The sequence below is a fragment of the Pyricularia grisea genome (genome assembly GCF_004355905.1).
Source record: "Pyricularia grisea strain NI907 chromosome Unknown Pyricularia_grisea_NI907_Scaffold_4, whole genome shotgun sequence".
In the NCBI taxonomy this organism is placed as follows: domain Eukaryota; kingdom Fungi; phylum Ascomycota; class Sordariomycetes; order Magnaporthales; family Pyriculariaceae; genus Pyricularia; species Pyricularia grisea.
In genome coordinates, this window is record NW_022156718.1 from 3,527,035 (window position 1) to 3,539,173 (window position 12,139).

The following is a 12,139-nucleotide window of genomic DNA, read 5'->3' on the forward strand; positions in this document are numbered from 1 at the left end:
AAGGCACGCTGGTCTTGTCTTTTCCCCAACGCAGTAACAATCGCGGACAGGGGTATTCTGTTTGCCAAGAATTGACAGCGCCAGGGCGACCCGCCTGGGGACTCTTTTCTCTTTTCCCAATCAAATTTTACTAATTAGCCCACTTTGGTTAGTAGTCTGGGTTCTTGTGTACATGCGAGGATGCCCCTTTTGTTGTTGTTATTTGGAGGGGCGGGGCGGTTGTACAAGTCCCACTGTCTGTCTACCCATCGCTGTCTCTCTCTTTTTTTTTTCTTCTTTTTTTTCTTGCTCTTCAAGCGACGATCAACCGAAAAATGCCAAAATGGTAGAGGGGTAGGTTACTTACCAAAGTAAGTACCTAGGTACTTGGGCGGACAGATGTTCCTGCCTGCCCGTTTACCTACCTACCCTACGTACCTTACCTTGACTCCTGCAAGTACATGCATACCTTACCTACCTACGAATTTACTTACCGACCTATCCAGGGTACCTACTGCAGCTCTGCATCACCTTACATGCTGACATGGAGCTGGCAGGCCTGGCGCATGCGACTAGGTCTGTAAGGTAGGTACGTAAATAGAAGAAGGGGACATGAGGGTGGGCATGAGGCTCTGCAAACGAAAAAAAAAAAAACATGGTGCGAAAAAACGGGCGAGGGGCTCCCCCAATCGATCTGCCCTCTACGGTTTTCCCCGTTCCCATGTAGGTGCCCGTGTACCTGCTCTGGGTACATTCACTCATTTACCAGCGCAACGGCTTGTTGCCCACCTCACATAGCCTCTCTTTTATTCTGGATCCACGACCAGGGACACATAGTGGGAGTCTGCGCCCACCTTCTTTTACTATTCGGCGTCTCATAAGTTCTTCAGCTGCGCCTCTTTCTCTCTATTCTTTTTTTGACACCACCATTTTCTATTTCTTCTATCCGTTATTGAATTATTTGCTTCATCTTCTTGGTCTCTCTTCACAAGATTCTTGTTTGTAGAATAAGTTTAGAGAACGCCCACTCCCCACGCAAATCACAAAGTCCATTATTCAATCTAGCCCGGAAAATTACCAAATTCAGAAACCATCCATCCACAGATCCCGGGGTTTGACCCAACCATTCATCCTACGGCATAACATTATATCACACACCCCCCTCCCCTGGTCAACCTAAACCCACCTGGCCCTGCCCTGCCCTGCCCTGATCCGTCTTGGTAAGACGCAAATTCCTAAAAAGCCAACGCCTTTATCGATCCTTTTGTCCCCTTCTTCGCCCCCTCCAAGTCTTGTTCCTTTCGTTCTTGAACAAATCGATCGTCAAGAATATTTCTTTTGGTGGAAGTCAAGTCCCTCTTGGAGAGGTCTACTTGACTTGTGCACACTAATCACATCACCACCCTCGGGGAACCACAACGGCAAGGCTGAGCTGAGATACTAAATCTCTTTCATTGCCTCCCTCCACCACCAACTTCGTTGGCTCCCTCCCTCTTCTGGCTGGACAGAACCAGAACCATAGCTACCAGAAGAGACCCCACCTTCAGTTTGGCCTGCCTCTGACAGATTCAATTAAAGGGTACTCTTTCGCCGCTGCCCTGGCAGTTTGCGGCTGATTCTGACAAAGATGGATTACTGCCGACACCAATTCGAGGAGTCCTCCACCCTGGCCCCTCACTGCTCCATTGCTCAGCAATCCTTCTTTGATGACGCATCAGAGGTGTCTCTGGACTTGGGCAATACCAACAACAGCAACATGCAACACCACAACACCAGCAATATCGACCCTACCCTCGAGAACTCGTCACTATTCTCATCTGGCTGGACCACCCGGCCACAACAGGTCCAGAGATATCTAGACGATCCGCAAAAGACGGCCTTCTTCAACGCGCCCTCACTGCCACAGACACACTGCCAGAATCCACGTACTGATTCCGTAGCGCATTCAGTCTCGGGTCTCTCCACGCCTCAACCGAGTTATGGTTCTCCATACTCGACCAACGAACATAGCTCTTCGTGCGGCAGCCTCCTCAGCCCACCAAGTGAGAGCGAACTTCACTACGAAGGTCCACCGACACCATCAGGAATCGACATGATCATGCCCTTCACTTCGGCCTCCCTCAAGCAGCCTTTTACTCCGTGGGCTACCGCTACTACTGATCTCGGAAACTGTCCAACCATGCCAGCCTTCACCAACCCCTTCGCCGTGAACTCTACCGATGACTTGACCGTTGGATTCATGGACAGCAGCGATGCGCCCAGCTACGGTTACAGCCATTCCCACCATCCCCTTCCTCCTTCGGCATACATACTTCAGAGCAATGTATCTTCCGGCTACGGTGTCGGTGCTCCCGATGCGCCCAGGGTGCTTGACTTTGATACCAGTGTGCTACAGGCCTCTGGCGCCGTTCAGCCCATGAATACATATGGGGAGGATTACTACCCGTCCCCAAGCGCACATGACGAAGAGATGGGGTCGGAACTAGACGTCAGTGTGACCAAGCCTGATGCAAATACCATACCTGTGCCTCGGGAAGCCTCAAGGTCGAAGCGCAACTCATCAACACCATCTTCTGCCAAGAGAAAGCAGAAGACGACAGCGTTGCAGAGGTCCGAGGATGCTGTCAACATTGACTCATCGCCTAAAAGGCGGAGATTGAGCGTTCCAAACGGCCCCCAACAACGGCGCCGGTCAGACCATCTAGGAGCAATGGCAACCCCAAGAATGCGTTTTGCTCCACCCATTTGCTCTCCCGGGACGAGCAGCAGCCCCCAGCCCGCCAATTCCACCAAGGATTCCGCCCAGATAACGTGTGGCGAGTGCAAGGGTATGGCGTTTAAGAGCGAGGCGGCACTGCAGGCGCACATCAAGAAGCATCATACCCGGCCGTTTGTGTGCATCTTTGCCTTTGCTGGCTGCGACGCCAACTTCCCAAGCAAGAACGAATGGAAGCGACACGTAATGTCACAGCACCTACTGCTTCACTACTGGATATGCACTCAGGACACATGCGCACACACGGACAACAACGGAGTGGCCGCCAGCGCCGCTCCCACGTCCGGCCGCAACAATAGCCACAGGACGCCTTCTGCAAATGCACCCCGAGTCGGCAGTCTGCGCGGCCGCAACTCTTGCGCCATTGCACCAGCCGGCTCATCCCTGACACCGGGTCTGCAGCGCTTCGGACCACCCTTGCCCAACGGTGCCATTTTCAACCGCAAGGACCTTTTCACGCAGCACGTCCGCCGAATGCACATGCCGCAGGACATTCGTGAGCAGCAAAAGGCAGGCGAACAGCAGAGTGGAAGCAGCAGCAGCGGTAAGAAGAAGGCATCATCCGCGGACAAGACGAGCGGTGGTGAGCAGCTGGCCAGCTGGGAGAAGCACGTCAAGAACCTACAGCAGGCCGCTGCGAAGGAGCGCTGCCGGCTGCCTACGTCTATGGCGTGCCCCGTCGAGAGCTGTGGGGAGCAGTTCATGGGCGTCGACGCTTGGGACTTGCGCATGGAGCACCTCGCGCGGCATTTTGAGGCCGCCGGCAAGGGCGAAGAGCCACCCGTACCGTCGACGGGTGAGGCGGACCCGTCATTAATCCAATGGGCGTCGGATGAAAATGTTGCCATCGTCGTCAAGTGCGGCACACAGTGGGTTCTCAACAACCCGCTCAAGCCCACTGACATCGCGGTAATGGCCGCGGCTGCGAACAAGCTTGCTGCTGCTCGTGGGAATGCCGATGAGGAGGATGCCGAGGGTGAATTTGACGACTGAACCCGTCCTACTGTCATTAAGTGATCATATGCCTCATACTTTGGATTTCTGTGGATTTCTGCTGGAATCTTTCCTTTTCTACTGTCTATCAGATTGATTGTACATCATCTATTATCTATATGGCCATATTGGATTTAGCGTTGGGTTTATATTGCATGGGAACGGGGGCGGGATTTTTTTTTGGACATTTCGGATAAGTAGATATAGGGCTCACGTTTCCCAGCAAGGAGGGACTATGGTTATGACATGGAAGACCACGACTATCATGACGAGAAAACAACAAATGCAAAGCAATTACACAATGAAGACCTCTCGACATGCACAGTGAGCTAGCTGCTTATGTGTGACACTATAATTGACTACCAGATCAACCCCTACGGCGGACCAAGGCTTCATAGCCGCGCGCCAAGGGCAGCTCTGATGGTCAGTCCGCACTCATATTCTCTTATTTGCCATTGCAACGCGTCAAGCAGGAGAGAAGCTCTGAAGACCAACAAAATGGTACAAAAAAAGCGGATCAGGCCGTCCACATGGGCAAGATTGGTAAGACGCCACTGGAAAAACGGACGTTGGTTCCGACGGGTATGTGGAGGGAGGGCTCTCCCGTCGCAAGATGATCCCTCCTTTGGCCACCGACTCTTCCTCAAGGCATCGTGATTCGCCCTAGCGTACGCTACAGGTCCGCACACCCACCTGTTCATGCGGGCTTTTTAGTCGGGGCAGATGGAGGGGGCAAGTTCAGGGGCGTTTGCCGCCGGGAGTGGGGGTTACTGGGCCGTAGGGCGGCTTAAGCGCGAGCACTCTCCATGTTCGGAGGGTGTGGGTGTGTCTGTACCTAGAAGCAACTGTCTGAAGGACAACGTTGGTTGGTTATTCGAAAAATGGGGGTGGAGGGGAGAGGAGAGGGTAGGCAACCAAAGTACCAAGGTCAAGTTTTCAGGGCTGGAAAGGCTTGTGCTTCATTTTCAAGTAAGGTATCTTGTAACCACACCGCTAAAAGAAACTTTGCTTAGTCTGGATCTATTGGATGAGCACCGACAAATGGGCAGCCGGGGTCAGCCGTCAAAAGTATTGCTCCGAGATACCTTGGGGTGTTCCAGACCTCCCCCCAGGAGGGTCAGAAGGCCGGAAGGAAGAGGGTTTCAGTAACAAAACAGTGTGCGTGGAGCTCAGGCGAGCCAGTTACATGATGGCAACGTTCTTTTGAAATCATGAACGCGTGGCGATATGGAACGAACAGTTGGAACTTGCAATGACTGGTCAGTGGTTTCCAGTTCGGTTCCGTCGAATAAGTACCTTAAAATGGAAAGCTGAAGATTTGATGATGTATGCAGAGGCCTTGTGAAAGCGGAGCGAGCAATGCCCACTCACTCCCCAAGAGAGTGCTGTAGATAGGCGAAAGTAACCGCGCTTAGCCTTACGATTACACTAGGCACCCTACATTATGTATCTGATTTGTCAGGGTGTCTGTACGACTCACCGTAGTGCATAAGGCACTTCGGTGGGATGATACCCCCCCAAGATGAGGATGGTATCATGTCATTCCCCAAATACGCCAGTCAAAGGTACCTCAAGCAACTTACCTTGAGATACGAGGTGCATAATTTGCCGGAGCAGATGATTAGCGAGCCAAGGCTGGTGGTGGCTAAGTACGCTGCGTAAATCTTGTACTGATGTGTTAGTAGTACCTTTGATGCAGTCTTGCTGGGTGAGGCTGCGGTGGATCACTACATATTTGAATGTTTGCCAAATTTCAAATGTTTGGAAAGAAGAGGCGATGGCATAGCCATGGGGAGTGCTCGCTCTGCTTTCCAGGTTCGGTAATCCTGCTTCTTGTCATGCTTGATAGGGTAGGCTTCCAAAAAGCCCTCTATGCACTCATGCAAAAGAAAGCATCGCGATGTTAATAATTGGGCACATTTCAGGAACAAAAACTTCCAGTGTATTTTGTACTGATAACGCCGAATTTTAAAAAGAGGGACAAGAAAGGGAAGTACCCCGGGCAGGTAGGTAGGTAGTTAGCTACCAGTTATACCTTTCATTTCCCAGATCATACCTGCCTCGAGGGCACAAAATGCTATGCATTGAATCAAAGCAAACCATGTCACTTACGAAATGCAGGGAGTGAAGCGACTGCCTCTTTTTTTTCCTTGTCCTTTCTCGATGCCAGATGCACATTCCCAACCTACGTGAGGCGGGTACCTAGGCAAGATTCCCAGTAGGTGTTCAAAGCTCAACTCAATAAAAGACAAAATGCTATTGCTTAGGTGCCTAGGTAGCCATTCTGCCCTCTCATAACCCGGCGAGCAGAGACTTGTTCAGAGGCAAGCCAAACAGTCTAGCCGCCTCACGCGGAGAACTTGCCATGACCAACGCAACCTCGTCATCATCCTCAGACTCCTGACTGCTTACGTCGAAGCCCGCTCGACACAAAATCACCAGCCTACCTGTCCATCTCTTTTCGGGATCGAGGTTCCCACCAGAGGACCAAAACCGGTACGGCTTGCCATAGACACTCCCGAAAAAAAAAAAAAAACCACTCTTCCTCCAAAAACGCCATGGACGCGAAACAAACTGACAACATGAACAGCACAGCAAGCAGCAACAGAAAAAAACAAGACACCTTTCAGCGCACCCATCCCTACGCAGACCATGTTGTAGAGCGACGAGACATACAGGGCTGCATCAATCCTGCTCCTGGTCGGGGCGGTGCTGGTGGCCATCGTCGCCGCCATCGCCACCATCTTCAACGCACTGCGCAAGCCCAGCAGGTCCAAACCCCGGCGGCGGCGGCAACACAAACACCCGTCTCAAAAGCAGCAGGCCCTGACGTGGCAGCCCTGGTCCCGCCCGTCGCGGCCGCCCGTCTGGGATCTCGAGGCAGGGCGGATGAGACGAGGAGCAGGGGCCGGCCCTGGGGACAATCGCTCGCCTCCGCCCTACGATGCTCAACAGCCGCGCAAGTGGCAGCATATACGTCGGTGGCGGCTAGGCGTCGCGAGTGATACTGAAATCACGGCCGTCGAGGATGCCCACCGGGATGGTGATGTCCGGCCCTCGCCCGTGCCGCCAGCCCGGCTGTCCGGGTCGCGTGGGTGGAGTTCGGTCTGACCCGTTTTCGTTTTTTTGGAGAAGACGCTAGCTCGAGTGAGTTGCTCGTTCACGAGCCTGAAGGAAATTGCTCCGTGAAACAAAAGGAGTGCTGGTAAATTGGCTGTGGCTAGGCGATGTTTGCTGAGCATGACTTGGGGATCGATGAGGCTAGGCTGTGGTATGACCCTCTATTTGACAATTATTCGTTATGCGGGATACAGCCCACCGCTGAAATTCCTAAATAGTATCAATAACCTACCTAGGTAGTGTTCATTCATCAATACAAATTCTTTCGTTTAGGACAATGACAAGAGCAGTTAGGGAGACCCCGGTTCGGTTTTGTATTCCTGCGCTACTCGTAATATTCGGTGTTTTTGCTCTCGACCAATCTTGAATCAATTCGGCGCTCCGGCTTGAAATGGGAAGAAGATCAAAAAAAAGAAAAGAACCGAAAGGCCAAAAGAAAGGTATAGATTATTTCTCTCAGCCTTGTCATGAATAAAATGTCATCTGTTACTACAAGAATACCGATGGAAAGCATCCATAAAAAATGTTTGCTCGCATGGAATCCCAAGGTGAAACGAACCACTTGTTTTTTTTTCTCTTGCCCCAGACTTCCCCTGCACCCCCAGGAACCAGGGAGACCCGGGTCTGCTCAAATTATCAGCCTATGGGCTCATGCAATACCTCAGCGCTTGCGTTGCTTCTTCTTGCTGTTTCCCCGCTCATCCTCGTCGTCGTCGAGGGCGCTCTCCCGGTCCTTACGCTTGGCCTTGCGCTCAAGCTCGTCCCAATCCTCACCCTCCTCCTCCTCACTGGCATCCTCGTCGCTCGCATCGTCCGAAGCGTTGCTATCAAACTCCGAGTCTTCCTCGCTCGACTCTGACGCCTCCTCAAGTTCCGACTCGGAGACCTCGAAGGCGCTCTCCTCCTCCTCTTCTCCGTCGCCCTCGTCATCTGAGTCGGCCTGCAGGAACGACCAACCTCCACCCTCGAAGAACTCGTGCGTGTCTGCCGTCACTGTCTTCATGATGGTCGGCCAGTTCAGGTTCAGTGGTCCCTCGCTGTATGCAATGTCCGACTGGTTCAGATACTCCTTGACGTCTTCCAGCGACTCCACGGGAATGGTGTTAATGTGAACCGGTGGCCGCGTAAAGTCCTTGAAGACAAAAACAAGATCAAAGTTCTTCAATCCGAACTGGACACGCTCGAGATGCGCAATTTCAATGTCGTCCAATGTGACGACAAGGAACGGAGGTTCCGTGATCTGGATCAAGCACTCGGTAGTGGGCTGGATGTAGACATTGCTCCTGAAGGGCACACCGTTGAAGCCCAGCTCGCGGAGTGGCATGTCCACCTCGAGGTTCTCGGACTTTCCGGCGTCTGCAATCTTTTCTGCGAAGCTCTTGAAGAGCCTGTCGAGTTCAGCACGACGACGGCGCTCCTCCTGCTCTGCCTCGAACTCGTCTTCGTCTCCATAACGGTACTTTCGCTTGCGATTGCCCGTCTCGTCGAACTGGATATCTGTCGCCTCGCGGTAGAACTGAATATCCTTTGTCTTCTTCTTGTTTCCTATCAAGATGGGATCTTTCAGGTGAAGGTGGATGATAACAATAAGTTCGTGCTGGCAGGGCTGGAAGAATAGGTGGCGGACGTTGGAGAAGAGTACGTCCACCCTCTGCTGTGCGGCCAATGGCGACTGGTAGCGGATACCATTCTGGTGTATCTCTACCTTGCCTGGTACACGTTTTCCTTCCATTGCCGGGCGGATGAAGACATTATCAAGCACCGCAGGGCGTCGGTCTAGTGAAGCGAATGAATGTGTTAGTTTGAGGTATGCTGCCTGTGTTTGCGTTGTACGCAGATGACTTACTCCTGATTTCAACGAGCTTCTCCTGCTCCACCACATCCTCCATGTCCTTCTTCTCTTGCTCCTTCTTGGCAGACTCCTTCTTCATGTTGGCTATCTGGTTCGCGATCTCGGTGTAACGATCACCATCCAAGGACTTGAAAGTCAAACTCCTCACAAAATGGGCGGTGGCGTCCTCAAACGGCTGGTCATCCTTCCTGCCGACACCTTGGCCGGGCGACAGGAAGTTGATGCGCAGAAATGAAAACTCGCCCTCGTCGCTCTTGCTGGCATTCTTGATTGTGTTGATGTGGAAAGGCACAGGTCGACCCATAATCGGAACGATAACGGTCGCGTTCTTCTGGTCGACTATGACGGCGAGATCCTTGACCTTGGGCGGAAGCTGGTTGTCTCGCTTGTATGACTCGAAGCGCTTGAACTTCTTGACCTCAGTGCCATTTTGGTCGTTGGTCGACTCGGCAAATCTTGCAAGACCTTCCTTCTGCTTCTTGGCCGCCAACTCCTTTTGATGCTCCCGACGCCTCTTCTCTGCATCCTCGTCAACTTGCGTACTACGCTCTGACCTGAGGCGCGTGCTGGTGATGTTCTTGGTGGCGACCGCTCCTACACGTGACTCCTTCTTTTCCTTCTTGGGCGCTGGCTGAGCCGTCTCCTCGTCCTTGAAGAAGAACGAACTAGCATCTGCGTCACAAGGCGCATCACCCGTGAAGACAACAGGCTCAGATGCAGTGACACGGACCGTGTCCATGATTACGAGGGAGTAGACCTTGCTGTTCTTGTCCTGCGGGTTAGGATTTTCGATATCTTGAAGCCCGGTCATGATGCAGAGCGTCATTCCATCCTTGAGTGCGCGGGTGTTCTTTCCGTTCAGGATCATGGTAGGGTCGCGGTGCTCGAGTCCGATACCACAGCCCACGTTCTTGAGGAAGTGCTTCTCCAGCTCAGGCTTTTTGCTTTTGACGTAAGCAAGCGCCTTTTGGTAGACGTCTTTGACCACAGCGCCATCTCTAACCTCTTTGAGGATCAACTGGTGCGCGGCGTGGAGGATTTTATAGTTGGACTCCTGCGACTTGTTGGGGTCGACCAGGAACGTCCGAGCGATAGACGAGCAGTATGACTTGTACCGCAGGCCCAACGCCGAGACGATGATACCAGGGTGCAGGTTGTCGTTGTTTGCCTCAGTCTGCCACCTGAGATCATATTTGCCGCCACTTTGGACATTGGGGCCGAGGATCCAGTCTAGCTGCTCCGGGTCAAAATCACTTGGTAACTTCTGCTTGTTGGGCAGGGTGACCGTCTTCCAAAACTTATCATCATCAAGCTTCTTCTCGACCTTCTCGGCAAGGACGCTATGCTTGACCTTCTTCTCCTGATCGAGGATGTCCGACATCTCGTCCAGGAAGTAAGGATGCATTAAAGCGACGCATGCTTTTGAAGCCGTCCTCATGGCCCTGAGCTCGGCTTCGTCCTTGGTTGAGAAAGCGGCCGAAGATAGTGCCTGCGCAATGTCGACCTCCTCGACATCCTTGCAGTGCTCTGTGTAGACCTTTTTCCACTCCTCCACAAAAGGGCCTTTGGACGCATCTTTTGTGAGTACGCCAACCTTGTTCTAAAGGGTGCTATCTTGATTAGCTTGATGCCGCTTACGTGTAGCACGATCATGTAGCAGAAATATCACTCACGCCAGCCTCTTTGATATGTTCAGCAATCTTGACAAATGCCTTCTCGTTCTCTGCTGCGTCTTTGCCCCTCACGAGGACCTCAACTGGGTATCGACCACCCTTGATCTGATCAAGGTGCTTGGCTAGATGGGGTGTTAGCGGATAAATACATCAGAAAGCCAGTGATATTACTACGCAATAGAGACGAGCGCACCTTTCTTTGCCGTAGTAAGAATGTAAAGGGTATCAACTGTAAAAAGCATTAAAGTGGTAGGGAATTCGTAGCCGAGCAACCAAAACTGCGGAGTTGAGACTTGTTAGTATGCGAGAACATATCATCGTATGGCGAACTGCGATTCAAAACAAAGGTGGACTTGGTGATGTGACGTACGTGCATAGCATTGTTCTTGTGGTATTCAGGCGTCTCCTCGACCTTGCCCATCATGACAACGATTGAGGATGCGCCGCCAAAGAGCGTGTCGCCCGAACGTTTGTCGGCCTTCCAGGCATTGACGAAATGCGACGCCCGCTCCTGGAAGAGCTTGCCGTCAATCTTGATTTCCGCCATGACGACAACGCCTCGCGCAGTTTGCGCGGTTTCTTTGATGATCTTCGATGGTTGGGTTGGATACTGGCTGATGAAATCGCTGAGGCGACGTCAAGGTGGGAGATTTTTAATTTGCAGGCTTTGGCGATGCGTTTTCGGTTTCGAGGGAGCTAAGCTATCAGTCGTAAATTCTCGGCCGCTCGATCAATCAAACCTTCGCCCTTTTGCGCGTCACGTCACGCGTTGCTCCGTTAATGAGCCGGCCGTCAGTGGAGCTGTGGAGCTGTTGCTGCATGAAGAGAAAGAAGTTCTCGGTCACGTGACCGGCTTTCGTCCTCAGGCATCTATCCTGCCTACCTACAAATCTGACAAGCTGAAATATCGGAGACTAATAATTTTCTCCGTATCTGCATACCTTTTGGGCAAGATAAGGTAGGATTTTCTATGATGTGGATATTAACGTCTTCTAGAACTTCGGCATTTTTTAGGTCGCAACAGTGAAACCCAATTGTGCAAATAGTTTCGTTCAAAGCCAAGCCATTATCAGCATCATAGTGTAGTCACAAAAGGGTCAACACTGACAGCGATAACATACGTCAATCTTTTCAAACCTTACTTTCTTACGGTTCGGACCAATATCGATGTTTTGCCAATGGAGGTTCAGACTAGCAAGATGCACCGCACCGATACGCCGGACGGACAAATCAATTGATGCTGACGATTTCTAAGCAAGGTCGTGCTTGCAAAGCAATGGCCCCACTATAGGCCTACATGAGTCGAAATGTCAAACTACGGGATGTGAGGGGAGGGCATTAAAATACATCTTGAAAGGGAAAAAGCACTACAAAGCCTTAAAATTCTGATCAGCGGGTGGACGAAAGACATTGTTTTCATTGTCTTGAATCTTATGGAGGGCGCGCGCGCGTTATATCCTTCCTCGTCGTTGTTGTACACAACTTTCTTTTCAATCCCACTCTCCAACCCTGGTTCACACTTTGCGCCATCTGCCATTTTCTTGGGACTGTTCGGCCAGTAAAGCGCGACGGCACGATTGCGTGCAGCGATGACGACTTGACCTTCGAACCGACAACCGAATCCAGCAAGGCTTTGATTTGATGCTTCTTTGACCAAGACTCGCCCACGAGAAGAAAAAAAACGTGGGACGGCATCCAGGAACGTGGGGGTGTTTTTTTTTTTTTTTTTTTTTTTTTTTTCCGGCC

At 51.8% G+C, this 12,139-nt stretch overlaps 3 protein-coding genes across 3 annotated transcripts; 2 read left to right on the forward strand and 1 right to left on the reverse strand.

Annotated features, from left to right (window-relative positions):
* Positions 1–1,606: 1,606 nt before the first annotated feature.
* PgNI_07744 (uncharacterized protein) lies at positions 1,607–3,748 on the forward strand (the record flags this gene model as incomplete). The annotated part of the gene is made up of 1 exon (XM_031127754.1): positions 1,607–3,748. One exon carries the CDS (start codon positions 1,607–1,609, stop codon positions 3,746–3,748), a length of 2,142 nt encoding a protein of 713 aa, XP_030980506.1.
* A 2,253-nt stretch (positions 3,749–6,001) lies between these two features.
* On the forward strand, positions 6,002–6,859 carry PgNI_07745 (uncharacterized protein; the record flags this gene model as incomplete). Its single annotated transcript, XM_031127755.1, has 3 exons — positions 6,002–6,015; positions 6,145–6,244; positions 6,410–6,859. The coding sequence occupies 3 exons, from the start codon at positions 6,002–6,004 to the stop codon at positions 6,857–6,859; spliced, it is 564 nt and encodes a 187-aa protein (XP_030981292.1).
* A 316-nt stretch (positions 6,860–7,175) lies between these two features.
* On the reverse strand, positions 7,176–11,152 carry PgNI_07746 (uncharacterized protein). The gene is made up of 5 exons (XM_031127756.1): positions 10,764–11,152; positions 10,587–10,671; positions 10,394–10,515; positions 8,715–10,320; positions 7,176–8,644 (listed from the first exon to the last, which is right to left on the reverse strand). The coding sequence occupies exons 1-5, from the start codon at positions 10,938–10,940 to the stop codon at positions 7,530–7,532; spliced, it is 3,105 nt and encodes a 1,034-aa protein (XP_030980507.1). The 5' UTR covers positions 10,941–11,152; the 3' UTR covers positions 7,176–7,529.
* Positions 11,153–12,139: the final 987 nt, after the last annotated feature.